This window comes from Pelobates fuscus, chromosome 13 (genome assembly GCF_036172605.1).
Source record: "Pelobates fuscus isolate aPelFus1 chromosome 13, aPelFus1.pri, whole genome shotgun sequence".
Taxonomy (NCBI): Eukaryota; Metazoa; Chordata; class Amphibia; order Anura; family Pelobatidae; genus Pelobates; species Pelobates fuscus.
In genome coordinates, this window is record NC_086329.1 from 43031975 (window position 1) to 43053627 (window position 21653).

The window sequence follows — 21653 nt, forward strand, 5'->3', positions numbered from 1 at the left end:
CTGCTGGCATGGCCGGAGGAGTCTTCCGCGGGATGAATACAGTCATTTTCGTTGGGTCCCAGCGTTGGGTTGCAGGTGCCCCCCCCTGCGGTCTGTCTGGGGGCAGTGAGTCCATTTGGAGTCCTAGTGTAGGCAATAGGGTTCTTGCTTCAGTGATGTCGTGGACTACATGACGGGTCTCTCCGTGGATGATCAAAAGCATTCCTGAGAGCCGCCAGTGGTATTGGATACCCTTCTGTCGGAGGAGAGCAGTGAATGGCTTAAGGGTTCTCCTCCACGCCAGGGTGCCTCCTGAGAGGTCCGGGTAGAAGGTGAGATGCATGCCTTCAAAGTCGTACGGGTCCTGGTCTTTGAGGGCTGTTAGCATTGTCGCTTTGTCTCTGCCATTGCAGAGTTGGACTATTAAGTCTCTCGGGGCCGCTGTGGGGGCTTTTGGTGCTTTCAGGATGCGGAAGCAATCCTCCACAGACATTGATTTGGCCTGTCGTGGGGATAGTAACGCTGCCATGAGGCGCCTCAGCATGTGTGGTAGTTCCTCTGTGTGTATGGCCTCCAGGACTCCACTGATTTTTATGTTATTTTTGCGCCGTATATCTTCTATCATCGCAATTTTTTTGTCGTATGCTTCGTTCTGTGTCTGGAGCTTCAGAATTGTCTGCTGCATGGAGGTAAGTTGTTGCGTGTGTTCCCCAGTGATGGATTCTACTGCGCCAATCCGGCCTGTCAGGCCCTGGAGGTCTGTGCGTAGGTTTGCCATATCTGCCAGGATATTGTTTTGTAAGTCCGCCAGCAGGCTTTTAAGCACTGCCGTTGTTACTGGTGCCTTGTCTAGGCTGTCCAGTTTTGCTGATGGTGCCGGTCTGGACGGTAGTTCATCTAATTCATCTTCCAGGGACAGTTCATCAGACAAGTCTGAGTATACTGCAGGGTAGGCGGCCATATTGGACCTGCTGACCTGCTGTGCCTGTCGGAGGAGTGCTCCAATGTCTTGGCCCTGTCGGGGTTTGCCGGGCTTTATTTTTTTGGTTTTCCGACCCATGCTGTAGTGTCGGTCTACCTCTGTCGTCTGAGGTCGGCTCAGTCGGGTAATTCTGCCGAGAAAGTATATAGATCTCACGCGGCAAGCTGGAGCTCTGAAGCCCCGTTGCCATAATTTTTATGTACTTCACACACACTATGCTTCAGTGCGGGACACCAGTACACCTTACATAGGCGGGCCCACACGAAGCAAAGTCTAACAGGCAGCTCACACGGTTACCTAGGTAGATGATTTTTGGGCTCAGCAGCAGTTCATATATTATATTTCATTTGTGTTTCGACATATTTGACTCTTTTTATATTCACATGTTTAAGCTCAGTGTTGATATCACGTGTTCCCTGTGGTTTCACGCCTAGTTAAAACTAGAGGCAGCACAACTACTTTAATGTCTAGTTGGTACAGCAAAGATAGGCGAAGCAAAACAAGACCTAGACATGACCAAATAGCGAGTAAACCGCATAGGTCGCAGAGATAACCCAACTATTACACGCTAAGATCCACAGGCTGTATATGCAACCTTGTCTTTCCAAATAACTACAAAATGTACACTGTTCTTCATGCCACATAACTACTATGCAATGTTTAATAATGCAAAGGTACTTGCTGTTGTGGCAGTGCATTCCCGCTTGTCTAAGCTATGTACGAATAAAATAAAGAATAATAAAAAAAAAAAAAGGCGATTCACACCAGACATCCCAAGAATACAGTTCTGTAAAGAGGAATGGTCAAGAATTACTCCTGACCGTTGTGCACGTCTGATCTGCAACTACAGGAAACGTTGGGTTGAAGTTATTGCTGCCAAAGGAGGTTCAACCAGTTATTAAATCCAAGGGTTCACATACTTTTTCCACCTGCACTGTGAATGTTTACATGGTGTGTTCAATAAAAACATGGCAACATTTCATTCTTTGTGTGTTATTAGTTTAAGCAGACTGTGATTGTCTATTGTTGTGACTTACAACAATCACATTTTATGACCAATTTGTGCAAAAATCCATATCATTCCAAAGGGTTTACATACTTGTTCTTGCAACTGTATATGGAGACAAATAAAAAAGAAAAACTAAAGAAACTCTAATGGTATAGTAAGTACTGATAGATTAAAAAAAAGATAAGATGTAATGTACTTACATTTACTAGAGCAATACTTGCTCTAGTTAAAGCAGCATGGGTGGTATAATCCCCACCTAAGGATATACTGGTACCAGGTAGGAAATGGCTATAAAAAGTAACTTTAATTGAAACAAAGTATTAAAAACAATCAAAGGATCTAAAATGAGATGCAAATGTCCCACTTGACCCGTTTCGCCTGTTCAAAGGCTTTATATTTTGCCAGCTTGTGGTATTTACAAGGTTTGTTTAATTATATATGGCATCATATTTGACCGGTTTGTAATTACAGACGAGTTTACTATCATGTCAGTTTGTACCAGCTACCTTGATGTCAATAAAGTTATATTGCGTTTCACATTCGTTGCACATGCGCGCCGGGCTCTCCACAGTAGTCACTATGTATGACGCAATCTACTGCGCCGATCACGTGATGAGACGGAGAACTATGCCCTTGCACGCATACGCTATTACCAATTTAGACGGGAAGATTTCCTGTATTTAAGAAGATTACTACGAAGGGAACATCAGATTCTCTCCATCTCCTGAGGAAGTGCCAACTGCTACAGGACGAAATGCGTTGAGCCATCCCCTATAATCCAGTATCCAGTACAAGGACCTTAGTACCGCCACGCCATCAACATCGGATGGTATTCCTTCGCCCTTAGGAGTTGCAACCAGCAGTGCTTTAGACTGTACCTCCATATTGGTTTTAGTGGTTGGTTTAGAAAACTTGTTTTATTCCTGGTCTTTCAATAGTACTGTTTTTATGTTCATATTCACTTTTGTCATTTTGTCTGAATAAATTTTGTTAATTTTGTAACGTAGATTCCTTTGAATGTTATTAATTGCCATATCTCACCACCTCTGGGTAATTAGCGCCCTCTTCCACACTCCTATCATCCTCCGCCGTCAGAACCCGGGAAAGCCACCCTCCTGTACATCAAAGGTATGATAACAGGTGGGTGGATAAAAATATAAACAATATTACATGTGTATGGTTTGAATGTATGGTTGGCTATTAACTGCAGGTGTATGTTTGTGTGTAATGTTGGTGTTTGAATGTAGGTGTGTTTTTGAATATAATTTTGCATACACACACTGAGAAACAGATACACGCACTGACACACAGATACTGACAAAGACACCTTTGTCAGTATCTGTGTGTCAGTGCGTGTATCTGTTTCTCAGTGTGTGTATGCAAAATTATATTCAAAAACACACCTACATTCAAACACCAACATTACACACAAACATACACCTGCAGTTAATAGCCAACCATACATTCAAACGCAAACATTACATAGAAATACACCATTGCATTCCAATGGCAACGGTACATACAAATACATACCGCTACATGCACCCACACACATACTCCATACAAAAACAATTCAAACGCACAAATACAACCCAGCAATGATGGGCAAATGGTAGTTCCCCAATGATAGAGACATATAATAAATGTTTCCTTTTAAGTGTTTCCAAATGAACAGTGTTTTTTGTTAATTTGAGGTTTTGTTTTTAATTCCTTGACTCCATTCTCAAAAAATGATTCAAAACTCTGGTCTCTTTAAAATATCTCATTAATGTATTGCTAAGTTTTCCTTTCCTTCATTCATCTCATTATATTTCTTTTTATATAGTGCCAGCAGATATCTGCAGTTGAATATAACCGTGCTACAGAAAAGCCAATGTTTAACAGACTTACGTAAACATTTACCGGTATCCTAATGTACCCATAGCTACACACTGGTACAGAAGGGTAGAGGGCCCTGCTCTAGTGATCTTACATTCTAGTAACTATAGTAACCTTAGTCTAGCTGCCTCTCTCATCAAATCCCAAGTTTTCCCACGTCTCTTGAACTCCATACCATGTGACCGTAGATTTTCTCCACCTTACTTAATGAGTCCTACGGAGCATTCTGCTGACCCCAGCCAGTATAACCTCAAAATATTCACAATCTAACCACGCATTCCTCTTGTTGAGTCTTACAAATTGGCTTCATACTCCGTATGTACTTTTTAAACTGCAAGCTTGTAGGCATGATTCTATCTAGAGCATCTCTCGTTACGATCTATCAAATTGAGTGTTTTTGTTATACCTTTAACTCAATGTATCCAGCACTGATAGGCATGATTCTAGAGCGTCTCTCGTTTCGATCTATTAAATTGAGTGTTTTTGTTATACCTTTAACTCAATGTATCCAGCACTGATAGGCATGATTCTAGAGCATCTATCAAATTGAATGTTTTTGTTATACCTTTAACTCAATGTATCCAGCACTGATAGGCATGATTCTAGAGCGTCTCTCGTTTCGGTCTATCAAATTGAGTGTTTTTGTTATACCGTTAACTCAATGTATCCAGCACTGATAGGCATGATTCTAGAGCGTCTCTCGTTTCGGTCTATCAAATTGAGTGTTTTTGTTATACCTTTAACTCAATGTATCCAGCACTGATAGGCATGATTCTAGAGTGTCTCTAGTTATGATCTATCAAATTGAGTGTTTTTGTTATACCTTTAACTCAATGTATCCGGCACTGTGGATTTTCTAAATAAAAATAATTGTATATTTGTTAGTCGAAGGAGGGAGCTGCTCTGGAATCGTGTTCAGATTAGGGCATTCTGTTTGTGTTTTAATCCTGCATATTGTAATATACTGAATGCAGGGGATCTTTTGCAGATGCAACCGACTCCCAGCTTTCGGTGATTTCAATGTCACTGGCTGACCCTCTCTTTACTTTAAGATATGTGTGCTCACAGTGCATGGCCTCTGGGTATAATTGCAAAACTTGCTTCCAACCAACTGGAACAGAGGGAGGTTTAAACTTTGATCATTAGGAAGGAGAGAGGGTCTTTGTTTTGTATTACTTTTTTTTCAGGTGGAAATCCATATGGAAAAGGACCATTTCCCCTGCTTTTTCCTTTTTCTGCTGATTGTGGGGTCTTTCGTAAGGGTCTCCCCTGTTCCAGGTGGGTAAATGTCCGTTCCCTTGCTGATGGTTAAGATAAGACCTTGTAAGTTGCCTAAGATATTTGTTGGTGTGTTTTTATTACAAAACGTATTACAACCCTAGACAAGTTATGCTTTTTAGTTTATTTTGATTGTTACGTTTATTGCTTTATCAGCTCACAGACCATTTGCCTTTGCTCGCCATAATCTGGTCCTTAAAGTATTCATGTCCAAATGGGCATTTCTTATTTAGTATCTGCAACATGACTGTGAACATTTATATAGCATTCCATTATGGAATGGAACTTTTACAGATCACATATTGATAGAGGCAGAAATTGTTGTTGGTCCTTTAAAGAATTGAACAGTTTGATTTTTATGTATGTTTTAGGTTTCTGTTATTAAACTTTTTATGTAGATTTTACTGTACATCTTGTAAGATTTGCTAATTGAACTATTTGAATGTATTAAATGACCTTATGGTTTTCATAAATTAATATGTATTTTTTGTAAGCTGCCTTATATAATACTTTCAGAGGGTTAGTGTGAAATGTAGGGAATTAAACATGAATTTCAAATAGGCCAAAATAAACAAATTGGAAACACAACTGGCTTGGAGAATGTTTCCAGTTTGGCTATTTTGGCCTTGCATTAGAATTCCCGACAATTCCACTGTCTGTAGCGTAGGATTTGGGGTTGAGAAGGGAACGTGGACTGTAAGAGAAACAATGACTGATACTGAGAAGAAGCAGAACTAATCTGTTCACAGCAAAACACCTTGCTGTGCTCCTAGTTACACCACGAAGGGACATGTTTAGGGACATTATTGTTTAAAGGGACACTATAGTCACCAAGACAGCTTTAGCTTAAAGACCACTTCTGCCCATTGGAGTGATCTGGGTGCCAAGTCCAATCACCTTTAACCCTGCAAGTGTAATTATTGCAGTTTTTATAAACTGCAATATTTACCTTGCAGGGTTAAGTCTTCCTCTAGTGGCTGTCTATCAGACATCCACTAGAGGGACTTCCGGGTACTTAAATGAGTTTTTGGTCACTTAATCAACGCTGGACGTCCTCACGCTATGCATGAGGACCACCAGCATCGCCGGAATCCCCACAGGAAAGCAGTGAATAATGCTTTCCTATGGAGAGGTTTAATCCGTGTGCGACCATTGTCGCGCATGCACAATAGGTCTCTCCCGCTGGCGGACGTCAGCGGGAGAGGAGTGTGGGTGGAGCCTGACCCAGTGCCGAGGGACATCGGCGCTGGATTCAGGTAAGTCTGAAGCGGTTTTAACTCATTCAGCAACATGGAATGGGGGGCAGGAGGGAGGGGGGCACTGTAGGATTCTCTAGTGCAGGGGTAGGCAACCTACGGCACTAGTGCCAAGCACGGCACTCGAGGTGTCTTTCCACGGCACTCAAGGCTGCTAGAGCCAAACAGGGTCTGGCCTATCAGGAGTCTCAGTGAAACTTCAGATATCTGCTAATACAAAGAGGTAATGAAGGACAATCCTCAATTTATGCATTGCAGCACTTAGATCACTTCCTCCCAGCACTTGTGAATGGGAATCCACACTGTAGTAGAGCAGCCCACAGCTGATGTTGCAGCTCCTGTCCTTGGCCTGTACCTGCCCAGGCTGGTCCCCACTGGAACCCAGGGAAGCCACCCACACTGCTAGATATACAAGGACCTGCAGAATAAGCCTCCCCTCATACAAATAATACGAACAGTCCACACACAAACATACACACAATCCCCACAAACGCAACACCACTAACAATCTACATACATGCACAAAATCCCACATGTAGCCTCTCACGTGCAAAACCCCAAACAGCCCCCATACACTACCTAACACACAATGTGACATATCCATCTACACACAATTCCACAAGCAGCCCTCATACACAGCCCACATTCATATGTATCATACACGATACCATAAACTACTAATGAACATATACAATATAATAGCTCATATACGCACAAATACAACGATACAAAGCAATTACAGTATAAATAACACAAGCAGAATACGGCAGCACACACACCTCAATTTAAAAAAATAGGATCGGCAGGGCCGTTTGAAGGAATTTGGGTTCCCCAAGCAAAATGGACATGGTGCGCCCCCCCCCCCCCGCACGCAAAGCCTACAGGAACGACAGCATAGCCATACAGTTTAAGTTCACCCACACTTTCTATAAATAAAAAAGGTTTACAGTGCAAATACTGCTGTTCAATATAATGTGCATAAAACTTTGAAAATTTTCAAAACAATTAAAAATTCCCTGTGTTCTCATCTCCCCTTCTCCTCACCCCCTCCCTGTGTTCTCCTCATCTCCCCTTCTCCTCACCCCCCTCCCTGTGTTCTCCTCATCTCCCCTTCTCCTTACCCCCCTCCCTGTGTTCTCCTCATCTCCCCTTCTCCTCACCCCCCCTCCCTGTGTTCTCCTCATCTCCCCTTCTCCTCACCCCCCTCCCTGTGTTCTCCTCATCTCCCCTTCTCCTCACCCCCCCTCCCTGTGTTCTCCCCATCTCCCCTTCTCCTCACCCCCTCCCTGTGTTCTCCTCATCTCCCCTTCTCCTCACCACCCCTCCCTGTGTTCTCTTCATCTCCCCTTCTCCTCACCCCCTCCCTGTGTTCTCCTAATCTCCCTTTCTCCTCACCTCCCCCTTCCCTGTGTTCTCATCTCCTCACCCCCCCTGTGTTCTTCTTACTCCTCCCCCTCCCTATGTTCTTCTTACTCCTCCCCCTCCCTATGTTCTTCTTACTCCTCCCCCTCCCTATGTTCTTCTTACTCCTCCCCCTCCCTATGTTCTTCTTACTACTCCCCCCATGTTCTTCTTACTCCCCTCCCTATGTCCTTCTTACTCCCCTCCCACCCTCCCTGTGTCCTTCTTATTCCCCTCCCCCTGTGTCCTTCTTATTCCCCTCCCCCTGTGTCCTTCTTATTCCCCTCCCCCTGTGTCCTTCTTATTCCCCTCCCCGTGTCCTTTTTACTCCCCTCCCCGTGTCCTTCTTACTCCCCCGCCTATGTTCTTTTTACTCCCCCTCCCCTCCCTCCCCATGTTCTTCTCACCTCCCCTTCCCTGTAGCGTGGCAGAGCTCAGGGTGCACTTCCTGTCAGTCCGGCCGGGAATAGGAAACTAAATCTCCTGTACCGCGTGGTACCCAGCCGGACTGACAGGAGGAAGAGGAGCTCGGCCACGCTACAGGGAAGGGGAGATGACGAGAAAGGCAGTGCTGCAGCCGCCTGAGGCTCTCTATAGAGCGCTCAGGCGGCTGCAGCCTTATAGAAATGGCCGGCCCTGCTTGGGGGCCCAGGCCAGCTCGGGGCCCCAAGCAATTGCTTGGTTAGCTTGCCTGGTAGCGACGGGCCTGAGGATCGGCACGCTACGGGACATCACAATCCTATATCGGCACAGTGCTGCTAAAAGGTTGCCTACCCCTGCTCTAGTGTCAGGAAAACGGGTTTGTTTTCCTGGCACTGGAGAGTCCCTTTAATGAAGCAGTTTTGGTGTTTAGATCATATCCCTGCAGTCTCACTGGTCAATTTTTTTCCATTTAGCAGTTAAATCACTTTGTTTATGCAGCCCAAGGCACACCTTCATGCATGTGACTTACACAGCCTTTCTAAACACTTCCTGTAAAGAGTCACATAACGTTTGCTTTTTTCATTGCAAATGGTTTAATTTAGAATTTCTTATCTCCTGCTCTGCTAATAACTTGCTAGACCCTGCAGGAACCTCCTGTTAAGCATTCTTAAAGTTCAATTACAGAGCAGAAGAGGCAATCTTTTAAAGTAAGTAACATCTGATTGAACATGAAACCATTTTGTTTTCATGCAGGCTGTGTCAGTCACAGCCAAGGGAGGTGTGGCTAGGGCTGTATAAACAGAAACAAAGTGATTTAACTCCTAAATGGCGGTGAATTGAGCAGTGAGATTACAGGGGCACAATCTACACACCAAAACTGCTTCATTCAGCTAACATTGTTTTGGTGGCTATAGTTACCCTTTAAAGTTCAGTTTTGGCGTTTAGTAGAACAGCCTGACTAATTCAATGTATGGTTTGTGGGCAAGCAAGGAACCGTTAGATTCCTCTGAAACACTAAGTATGTACTGCTAAACATAGCTTATATCTCTAGTGTCGCAAACCTTTGACTGACGTAGCTGTTAGTGAATACAGGGCACTAAACATTAACAGTAAAGACGTACATTAGATCAGAACAAAACAACAAACTACCCCAGAGTCAATACGAATTAAAGGAAGAGCAGGAACCCAGGACATATTGTAACTCCTAATGTTATAAAGATCATACAGCAGGCTACAGTTTTAGATTGCTACAGCTCCCCCTACTGTTTAATTTGTCAAACACACTATAGATCAGGCATAGGCAACCTTCGGCACGCCAGATGTTGTTAACTACATCCCCCATAATGCTCTTACACCCATAATGCTGGCAAAGCATCACGGGAGGAGGAGTCCAAAACATCTGGAGTGCCGAAGGTTGCCTATGCCTGCTATAGATTATGAATCCTCTTGTTGCTCCATTAGTAGCGAGGTTAGACTGTTATTTACAATGGGGAAGGCTTACTTGCTGTTCCTGCTTCTGCCTCTGTCTAGATATGCACTCTGTGCATTAATTCACCCTGTAGGAAGATAAATGCCTTCTTGGTAGGTTAAACCCCAGTTCTCCATTTATGTAATTGTACCATAGGTTTGGTGTTTCTCCAATTAATGTTATCTTTCATTTTGGGTCTTAGGCTGCACAATCTTGTTCATCTTAGATCCAATCTTCTAGTACTCTTAGCTCTTAAACTCATCAGATTGATGTTATTGAGGTCCATAGTATTGTAGTTCTAATAAAAGTTGTATTTTTTTGTTTTTATTCATGTATTTTGTCCAACACATATGAAGGAATACATTTTATCAGCAAATGTTTTGTCTGTAAGGCTGGCAAAGCATTGTGGGGAAGCTAGTTCAATAGTGGTTCTTATAGAACTTCCAATGTAAATGTGTGATCACACAAACACAAAATGAGCTAGGGCTTGCTATGTGGGAAACATAAAATAGACATTTTTATTACAGTTTTGGAAGAATTTCAATGCTATTTATTGGGTTTATTTTTTGGTTTCCATAAATCAATGCACTGAAGATGACGAGTGTCCGGACGCCAGACCAGCTCACGAAGATTGTGAATATAACGAAGTTTGTGAAGACGCTTCTTGCCAGTATAATGAATATGTCACTTGTCACCTAAATCGCTGTGGGACCTGTGAAGCCGTCTACAGTGGATATGACAATTTGACGGTCAACTGTAACCAGTGTGAGTAGTTATTTATCATTAACTGGAATGTTAACATTGACTTAAAAATCTTCTACTTTAGATCATTTGCTTCATATGGACAAACCCAAGATGCTATTTTTAATTGTAATTATACTTGCTAATGCAATTAACTGTATTTCTTTGTTTGCTTAGAAAATTGCAATTTAATATTTTAAATAACCAAATCAGAATGTAACAACCCAACCTCCCCAGACAGAGAATTCCACATTTTCTTTTATATTCCCCCACTGCTGAAATCTCATTTGGCCAAACTGAGTTCTTTGCACAGTCTTTTTAATGACCAAGTCATAGTCTTGACCCTTTACTCCAGGGGTGCCGAAAAGGCAGATCCCCAGATGTTTTATAATTACAACTTCTAAGATGCTTTGTCATTCTAAAGCAGGCTTCCCCAAACCCTGGCCCTCCAGATTTTGCTGAACTACAACTTTCATGATTCCCAGCCTATCTATTTAATTCATAGAATCATGGGAGTTGTAGTTCAGCAACATCTGGAGGGACGGAGTTTGGGGAAGCCTGTACAAAAGGCACGCAAAGCATCGTGTGAGTTGTAGTTATACAACATCTGGGGTTCTACCTTTTGGGCACCGCTGCTTTACTCTTTCTGTAATCGCTAGCAATGTAGAACAACGTCTGTATTTATACACACAAACCAGAACTTAATTATTCTATTTGTCTGCACTCTCCCTTCGCAGTGACCCCAAAGTGTCGGCTGATGCACCTTGAAATGCTGCACAAGAGTCGGAGTGGACAGAGCCGTCCGGGTCGTGGAAGGCCAGAGGTTGACAACGTGTATGATCCAGAATGTGAGCCCAGTGGAGCCTTCAAGGCTAAACAATGCGACGAAGACTCCAATCTTTGCTGGTGTGTGGACAGCGCCGGAGTACGTGTCACAGATAAGACTAGTGATGACCCAAAGTGTGAAAAGCTTGTGGCAGTTCAGTAAGTACTGTCTCTTAATTTGATACAGCAAGCATCTATATTTGGCAAATCATACATTTTAATCTATTTATGTCTCTGTTTTGCAGTCTATTTAACTTTCTTTTTCCCCAGTGATGTGTACCTTGTTAATAAAGTAACTGAAATAGTATCAGTTTTTTTGTTTTTTAATGGGAGCTGCTCAAGCCTGCTTAGTACAGCTGTACATTCTTTAATTAACACTCATGATAACTGTGTGTGTGGCTCCCAATGGGACACTCTGTGAGCATACAGGAAAAAATATATATAGAGGAAAATATTGCCACCACAATGTAATATAACACGTGTGTGTGTGTGTATGTATGTGTGTGTGTGTGTATATATATATATACAGTTTTTATTTTTTTACAGTATTATTTTTACATATGTGATTTTATTATGTATTGGGGGACTGTCTGACAATCCAGACAGAAAGTGCAGAGAATTTAATTTGCAAGCCCTCTATTTGACCCTGTAAGTTTCCAAAACCCCATAAAACCCAATATATGGGGGCTACTGTTGTGTTCGTGAGGCATCGCTGAACACAGATTTGTGTATTTTATTGCAGTAAACGCTAATAGTATTATGACATTCACAGTTATAATTGCATGCAGAACTTGGAAAATAACATTTCTTAATTTCTCACACTTCTTTATATTTTATTCATTTTACATTATGTTTCACAAATAAATATTTGATGTGAAATGAAAGCCCTGTGTTTTCTGAACACAACTATATATCATAAATGTGGGTGCACTTAAATTCCAGATTTTGTTTTGGTTCAGAACTTGTAAAACAGCCTCCATCCTTAAGGGGATAAACATTGTTTTTTTGGGGGGTTTTTAACTTTAATTTATTAATTGATCTCTCTCGTTTCAGCCTGATACAAATTGATTTTATCTTTAAAGCAGACTTTGCTTTCCTCAAGGGAAAAGAAGATCATTTGCGCAGGTCAGTCATCCCCATACTCCTTCCATACTGCATCGCAAAACGTTTAAAAAACAGTATTGTTTGATAACTTTTTTTTTTTATTTATTTTTTTCCAACATATTTTTAAAATATTTGTGCATATTTTTCATGACACATTTTAAATTTCCCCAGAATGCTGTTGACTTCATGGTACTGCTATGGGACTCGGAGGAAAAGAATATTATAGGAAAAAAAGACCCTATAGCTTCCTGGTGCCCTCCCACAGTTATAGCCAAACTGTTTAACCCCTTAAGGACACATGACATGTGTGACACGTCATGATCCCCTTTTATTCCAGAAGTTTGGTCCTTAAGGGGTTAAGAATGGTTTGCCATTTTGTCTGGGGTCTGGAGGGCACCCTTTGCTGCTTCCCATGCTTTTGTTGGCTTCACTGAGCTAAGCCCTGCCATCCAGGGACAGCTTATCTACTGAGAGCGCCAGTGAGTGCTCTAAGCCAACAAACGCGGCCTTGCATAACCAGATTTAGCTCAGTGGCAGAGCTTCTGGCAGCAGAGGTGGTGGGTGCCTGTCAAACCCCAGGTAAGTTGTCAAGCCAATAAATATAGTCTCCTCCTTTACCGTGTTGATTCCCTTTAAATACATAAAGGTAATCAACACAGTAAAGAAGGAGAGTATATTTGAAAGAAGAAAAACTACCACAACAAGAGGGCATAGTCTTACATTAGTGGGGCAAAGGTTTAAAAATATCAGTATTACTTTACTGAGAGAGTAGTGGATGCATAGTAGCCTTCCAGCTGAAGTGGTAGAGGTTAACACAGTAAAGGAGTTTAAGCATGCGTGGGATAGGCACAGGCCTGGACTGGCCATCGGGCACACCGGGCAAACGCCCGGTGGGCCGCGGTGGCCAGGGGCCGAGGCCGGCAGGGAGATCACAGGATCTACCCTGCCAGTCTTTGCAGGGCCGGCACTATCTGAGCGCCGGCCCTGCAGTAGTCCATGGCGGGCCGGTGGGGAGATCAAAGATCTCCCTCACCGGCCCACATGCAGGATATTGCGGCCGCAGGCGGGGAGAGAGGGAGGGAGCCAGCCTGCCAGCAGAGGAACCCGGCGGAGCTCTAACTTGCAGCTCCGCCGGGTTCCTCTCGCGAGATTCGGAGCATAAGGTAAGCAGGGAGGGGGGAAATAATCATACAGGTCACAGCAGCCTCACTTATTCAGACACCCTGCACCCCTAACAATCACAGCACCCTCACTCACACAAACACACACACTGCACCCCTAACACTCACAGCACACACACACACACACACTGCACCCCTAACACTCACAGCACACACACACACACTGCACTCCTAACACTCACAGCACACACACTGCACCCCTGACACTCACAGCACCCTCACTCACACACACTGCACCCCTGACACTCACAGCTTCCTCACATGCACACACTGCACCCTCACACACAGCTTCCTCACACGCACATAGCACCCTGATGCAAACACAGCACCCGATCACACACACTGCACCATCACACACACAACACCCTTACCCACATAGCACCCTCACGCAAACACAGCACCCGTCACTCACACACACTGCACTCCTCTCGCACACACACTACACACCTTACACACACCCTCACACACACTGCACAATATGCTTTCCTAGCATTTTTGTCTCCTGGTATCCCAACTATGGAGACACCAGAGACAAATTTCAAGCAAACACAGTGCAAGTATGTTATTAAATTTGCTTGCGCTGTGCAGAACAAATACAGGGTCTTTTTCTCATGCCAGAGCTCTTTAGCAGAGCTCTGCGCATGGTCTACCCTGGAAGAGCATTGAACCAACATGCTCACTTTGTGATGGGACGTGCTTGTCATTGGTGATGACAAAACACACCCTATCTGGCCCCGCCCCCTTTTTAGTGGGCCGCTGTAATTAAAAAATGCCCGGGCCGAATTTTCTTCCCAGTCCGGTCCTGGATATGTATAAGGCTATCCTAACTATAAGATAAGGCCAGGGACTAATGATAGTATTAAAAAATTGGGCAGACTAGATGGGCCGAATGGTTCTGATCTGCCATCACATTCTATGTTTCTATGTATTATTAAATGGTTTCACTACTTTACTGTGGGGTGCGGGGATTGGGGGGAGAGGGGAGGCATGGTTCTCTTGGCACTACAACCACTATAGTGGGCTGCAGTGTTTATAGTGATTGAAATGCTCTTTTAAAGAGACCTAGCATCATGAGTTTCTGTGGCTGAAAGAACAAAATAATTATTATATCTCAACAACTGCTGATTTGTTTAATCAATCTGTAACAGAATACAGATTATAGAATGTAGATTTTGTGGCCTGTCAAACCATTCTGTTACTTAACTTCCAACAGCACCTCCAGCAGCATCCTATGTGGATAGATTTTTGCGGTTTGCTCTCTGCATGTTGTTTAAAGCTCTGATTATTTATCTTGATGAATATTTGCTTCTTGTAACTTAAACTTTTAAATAATTATCTTGATTTTGTTTTCTTTAACAAACCTTTCAGGAACCTGATCAATAAAGTGTCACAATTTACCTTGAAAACTCCGCAGATCCTACAAATAACAGTAAGTATGCAATGTTATCAGATTCCCTATTCTTTGATTATTGCTTTCTTAACATTGTCAAGCATGCTTAATACAGCTGGTCATTATCTGACTGGCACTATGGGTGATAAATGAAAAACATACTTTGAGGGTTTTCTTCCTTAAAGGAACACTATAGGGTCAGGAACACAAACGTGTATTCCTGACGATATAGTATTACAAACACTATTTAGCTGCCCGTCTATCCCTTAAATAGGGAGAAAACTTGGTTTATTTTCAGCACCTTGTGTTAGCCCCGTCCGATCTGCCTCCTTGACTGACATCATCAGAATTGACAATCTAAGCAAATCCAATCAGATTGGCTGAGATCGTCAATTCTAAAGACGTCCGCCAATGAGGCCGGGGTGGAGTCAAACACCGCCCTGGCCAGTCATTATCTCCTCCTAGTGATGCACTGAATCAATGCATCTCTATGGGGAAAGTTCAGCCAGCACTGACCGAGGAATTACCTCTAGTGGCCGTCTAAGTGGCAGTGTTTACATTAAAAAGCCTGCAGGCACAAACTATACTCACCAGAACAACTACATTAAGCTGTAGTAGTTCTAGTGACTATAGTGTACCTTTAATAAACAAATTCATAAAATAAAACTAAATATTGCATCACTCTCTCACTCCCTTTAATGACAAATTTTGGAGAGATGAAAGAACGAAGAACGAAACAAGTTGAAGAACGAAAAATCTAGTCTAAAGTGGATGAGATTTTTGTATTTCTAGATTTGTCTTAGATTTTTCTATTCAGCTGTTATCATTTATATTGCTTAAACATAAAACACAGTATTCCACGGATCACTGTTTAGTGATTAACCCCATATAATTTGAACACCTATATAAATGTTACAGTTGCAATCCACCCATTCTTTTATATCTTAGAGCAGGGGTGGCAAACTACAGCACTTTACGGACATCATCTCCCATAATGCTCTCGCACTCTTATTGCTGGCAAAGCATTAAGGGAGATGTAGTCCAAAACATCTGGAGTGCCGAAGGTCGTTGTGACGAGACCAATCTCGCCACATTGCATTGGAGAAGCCTGGTTGCCCGACTGTTGCCTCTGGACTATGGCCCCATGTTAAAAAGCGTGATTTTCCCCTGCAAAGACATGAAAGCCGGGTCCTTCGGTACCTGCCCTATTTGAATAGTGATACCCCAGATAGCTATGCCATGGAGCCCATTCGTATAATGAAAGACTATGTGAAAGACTTTGGCTCCATGGCAATTGAACTGTATGTATGAGATCTGAGCGCCATTCAGTAATAATGTACGCTCAGATCTAAGCTATCTGGGGATATGTTGAATGTACCTGTTTTATGCAATGGCTGCAGTTATATATTTTTATGTATTTTATTGTCTTTTGCTGCCATGTGTTCATTTGGTCACAAAGGACTACAATCTATCTTTTGAACCACTGGACCAATTTGTATGATTTTGACGTATGTTTGTATTTGGAGTATGCTGATTCTGAAAGTAAGTTTTATGTGAATGTGATGCATACTTTTAAAGTTATGAATAATGGGGAAAAACTGTATTTCTCTGCCTTTGATAATTACATTACCCATTGTGTAAGGTAATTGTATCACCGGCAGAGGGGAGGATTTTGTGTGGGAGTGTCTGAGTGTATTGTACGTGTTTATTGGTTGTTTTCCAAAACCCTGTGGGTGGTACTAATGTGTATATAAGAACAATAAACCCACAGCTCTGGCTGTTCACTGCTTGACCCTCAACACGGAGCTTTGTCTCGTTCTTTGGGGGATTTACTGTATGCTGTTCCAGTTTGACTGCTAGGAGTGTAAACCTATTTGTATGGTTTTTCCTATTTGGCTGTTTACAGCATTCGTATGGTTCCGGTTCAGCTGTTTACGGCATTCATCTGTTTAAAGCATGCTTCTCCGGTTTGGTGTATTGGTGTCTACAGTAGCTGTGCTTGCAGTAGCTGTGCTTGTGTCTCTGGAAGATCTACTAAACGGCGGTTTAACCCTTTTATGCCTGGGGGTGCCGTTACAGTCGTCTACCCCTGTCTTAGTGGAATTTATTTTTGACGTTCGCAAAGTGCACCGATCAGCCCACAAATTGCTCTTTACACCAATATGTTGGATTTGAAATGAAACAATAACTTAAAATATAAATTGGAGATTATTTATTTATAAAGCTCCTACAATGTCTGCAGTGCTGTACAATACAAGTAGTTGCTGCAAGACAAGTTGGACGTGCAGGAACAGAAGGTGCTTAGGGCCCTGCCAAATGAGCTAACATTCTAAGGAAGATTGTTTGTAAAAATATATCTATTTTTCCTTGCCAACAATTTTCTCATTAACCCTAGGCACACATTGTTCCTTCATAAGGAACGTTTCCAACAGTAAATGGCTATTAGGTAATCAGTGTCACTTGTGCAACTACAAATGTGCTAATTATGTGTTGTTTTATTAAGGTTAATGAAATGACTCACAAAGTTACAATGAAGTTATTTTCTACGAATGTGACAAAGGAGCCGGTGGACATTGCAACTGTTGCTTATTACATTGAACGTGAGGTATGTAACAAGAATTTCAATCTGGACTGATATGTAATTAGAGTTGTAATGAACTGCTAAGGCAATGATCTAGGTCAGGGGTAGGCAACCTATGGCACGTGTGCCACGCACGGCACTCAAGGCTGCTGGAGCCAAACAGGGTCTGGCCTATCAGGAGTCCCAGTGAAACTTCAGATATCTGCTAATACGAAAAGGTGGTGAAGGACAGTTCTCAACATACAAATAATATGAACAGCCCACACACAGACATACTTACAATCCACACAAATGTAAAACCACTAACAATCCACGTACATGCACACAACCACACACGCAGCCTCTCACATGCAATACCCCCAAACAGCCCCTCACATACACACACTACCAAATACACAGTGACATTTCCATCCACACACACAATTCCACAAGCAGCCCCCATATGCAGCCCACTTTCATGGGTATCATACACAATATCACCAACTACTCATGAACAATATAATAGCTCATATACACACAAATACAACAATACAAAGCAACTGCAGTGTAAATAACACAAGCACAATACGGCAACATACACACCTAAATTAAAAAAAATAGGTTCGACACGCTACGGGACATCACAATCTTATTTTTTAAACAGAAGGAATCGAAATAAAGGTGAAAACAGATTATCAAGCAGTTTCTCAAAAAACAGGAGTGTCTACACGGCACCCAAAGCCCAATCCCTTGTGCCACCAATTATCTGGCAAAAATATTTGTTTGGATTGCAGAATCACTTTTAACCCACTCAGCATCATAGGATTGGGAAAGTAAGCCTGTATCAATGTGGTAGCACCAAACGTGTTATCGGCAATTAGGCAAAGCTTTATACTGCTACCCCGTTAAAATATTTTGGCTCGATAAAAAAATACATTTTCAAGTGGAGAGTTAGGCTTTTTTTGAAGCCAGATTGAGACAACTTTTTTTTTTTTTGTCAAACCACTTGAAAATCTAGTCCTCACCTCTCTGATCATCTCTACGGTAGTTGTCAGAATCACGGGGATCCTTTCTGCCTACAAAGAAATAATGCTTTAGCTACAAAGATTTAAGAGTTTAGTTAATGGGGGGAATATATTAATCAACTGGATTCACAGTTGAATGCATATATAATTACACAACGAACGCAGTTTAGACAGGGTTTGTATTTTCACAACATGTGCCCTAGCAGACAGCTGCCTACAAGCAAACGGGACCCTGTGATTGAGGGAAAAGTAAATAAAGCCATTACTATGTCCAACTGTTACTCACTATTGCTGGCCAGCTGTGCAGCAACCACCAATTAACACACCTCTGCTTCCTATAATAAAATAACTTATAAGCAGATAAATCAAACATATAATAATTTATTAACCCCTTAAGGACCAAACTTCTGGAATAAAAGGGAATCATGACATGTCACACATGTCATGTGTCCTTAAGGGGTTAATGATAAGGAATATTGTTGTTTATCTCCCGCTTGGATGTTTCTATTGTTTATGTGCATTGTAAGAAGTTGTGTTTTATTTTTTTCAAGGGCTATTCCCCCTTTTGTACAGTACCTTAACAGCTTTTATAGTTAAGTGACAGATGTAGTTTAATGCCGGACGGTGGGGTATAAATCCTGCCTACTGGATATACAATATCTGGGAGAACAGTTCTGAGCTTGGAATCTATCAATATTGCATACAGGTTCAGGTCTGTGTTGAGCAATGAGATTGGTCTAAAGTTTGAGGGATGCATTATGGGGCTTCCCTCGTCTTCCAATATAGAGGATTCCAACATCATTTTCTTAGAATCGGTTAATTGAGGCAAACTATGATCCTTCATAACTTATGCTATGGATGATACATTGGGATGTGCATAAAATGGGTTGGACTCTAGATTGTAAAGGGAGCTATAATAGGCCAATTCGTTTACAATAGCTGTGGGGTTTGACATTCTTACCCTTTTTGTCTTAAATGTATTGGATTTTACTTTGTTGCAATTTTGCCTTCAATTTACATGCTAATAGCTGTATAGAAATTTGAGCTTTGAGGAGTGTTAGTTAAAGGAACACAAGCCTGTATTGCTGACCATATAGTGTTGAAAACACCAGCTAGAAGTGGTGATATTTGGGGGTGGGGGGCAGATGGTGTTTTTAACCAGCACACCCCAAACACAGCCCTGGCCAATCAGCCTTTCTCCATAGAGATGCCCCTTTAAGGAAAAGAGGTGTTTGTGATGTAAAAAACGTTGAGCCCTGCTGTATGAAAACCCCTCTTATAACCAAGCTAGGTGCTGCAATATCAGGATCATACAAGTTATGGTGAAAGTAGTTGTATTTCTGGGTCATCTTAAACAGTATTGTTTGTTCTCAAGGAAAAGAGGTGGCTATAAAGTTTAGTAAATCTTTGCATATCTGCTGATCTCGGAACAGCCTTGAAGTTAAGTTTATAAACTCTCTTTTCAGCTTAAACAGAGTAAATTCACAGTGGTCCTGGATGGTCGGAATGTGGAGGTGGATCAAGAATCCATCAGAGTTCTTTTCTTTGACAATGAGCCTCCCCGTATCAACATGAAGACCATATCTCCAGGATTTGCTGCCATTATCATCATCATCGCGCTGGCCATTCTCACAGGGATTGCAGTGTTTGTAAGTATAGCATGTTGGGGTTTGTCTTTAGGACATTTATTTGGGATGCGGTTTTAAGGACTCATACTACATGGCATGAATAATATCCAAAACTTCACTAATGTAGATCCTCCTCACTAATCATCACAGGACAGTTAAGTGGCAATCCAAGCATCATAACCACTACATGCTAATGCAGTGGTTATAGTGCTATTAAGCTAGTGTTAATGTCCCCGAGATATGACATGTTGTTAAGCAATATTAGAATGTGGTAAACTGGAACCTGGGGGACACCTGGAAAATACACAGCGTGTAGCAGTTATGGCACTTAGACTCCATCTTTGTGTAGTTCATGTTTGTTTAATTTAGAGGGAGATGCATACCTAATTGTTGCTTTCAATACAGGTTGTTGTTCAAAGAAAAGCAGAACAAGAGCGGATTCAGTTTGAAGTCATTGAGGTGAGACATTTACAGCGTTAGGAATGTGTGGTAGGATGCATTATGGAGAGGTTTTTAGGATACGTAATAGATACTTCACAATACATTGTGTCAAAAAACAAAACAAAACCACTGCTAAAACTACACATAACTCACTTCCCAAAAAATAGACTACTGAAAAGGACACTCCAGTCGCAGCACAATATCCAGTACAGCTTATTGTAGTGGTTGTAGTACTGGTTTGTGCATGATATTGTAACCAATACAATGAGCTGCACCAGCTATCTGATTTAGATAGTTACAAAGAGCAGAGGAAAATGTAGGAATTATTTGCTAATAGAGCCAATACTACATTTCTGTGATTGGCTTGTTAGACACCAATCAAATTGCATTATTCAATGACTCACCAATCCTCACCAGTGGCAGAATAGACTGGGAGGAATTTGCTGCTCTGGTTCAGTAGCCTCCAACTCCTTTAGTAGTTTATTTTAAAACTAATGTTGCTGAACTACAACTCCCAGGATTATATAAATGCAAGGCTGAGAATCATGGGAGTTGTGGTTCTTTGACTTTTCTTTTATCATGTACGTAGCCCTTTCTTCCCAAGTGAGTTTATTTTATCAGCAATAGTATAAATCCCTGTTATTATTTTAGGGAGATTGTATTTGCAAGGCTATATAGATTAATGTTTTCGTTTTTTTGATACTCTCCAATGTTCCAGGGTCAAGAGCTGGAAGATTATAATTTGGCCCAGAGAGAAGGACTACGGTATTATGATTAAAGTGAAATTACACCATGATTCTAGTCTGTGTATCACCCACAAAATCTGGTAATTTGTTATATTCTGTATACAATACACATCACTTGTGATTCTAGCTGCATAAGCAATTGTTTTGCTTTCTTAAGGAATTACCGGTTCTATTTATTTTTGAACTTTGTTATATGCTAATCAACCTTAATAGGTTTAGAGAGGAGAGGAAAAAAAAAAGCCCACTTTGAATTTAATTTAACTAGAGTAAAGATTAGGCATCATTGTCAGCTTTGCGAATCAATCCTATTTAAGATTCTCCTTAAAGGAAAACTGTGA

At 41.8% G+C, this 21653-nt stretch overlaps 1 protein-coding gene across 1 annotated transcript; it reads left to right on the forward strand.

The window, feature by feature from the left end:
- The first annotated feature begins 4566 nt into the window (after positions 1–4566).
- LOC134582367 (epithelial cell adhesion molecule-like) lies at positions 4567–21365 on the forward strand. Its single transcript, XM_063438943.1, has 9 exons — positions 4567–5126; positions 10269–10439; positions 11153–11399; positions 12294–12365; positions 14894–14954; positions 17419–17520; positions 19967–20149; positions 20534–20587; positions 21288–21365. The coding sequence occupies exons 1-9, from the start codon at positions 5048–5050 to the stop codon at positions 21345–21347; spliced, it is 1029 nt and encodes a 342-aa protein (XP_063295013.1). The 5' UTR covers positions 4567–5047; the 3' UTR covers positions 21348–21365.
- The last annotated feature ends 288 nt before the right edge of the window (positions 21366–21653 follow it).

Excerpts from the sequence above, each read along its gene's own strand:
- LOC134582367 (XM_063438943.1), top strand. The coding sequence starts at position 5,048 with ATGGAAAAGGACCATTTCCCCTGCTTTTTCCTTTTTCTGCTGATTGTG. Across the intron at positions 11,400-12,293 it reads GAAAAGCTTGTGGCAGTTCA|CCTGATACAAATTGATTTTA; the intron begins GTAAGTACTGTC and ends CTCTCGTTTCAG. Across the intron at positions 14,955-17,418 it reads CGCAGATCCTACAAATAACA|GTTAATGAAATGACTCACAA; the intron begins GTAAGTATGCAA and ends TGTTTTATTAAG.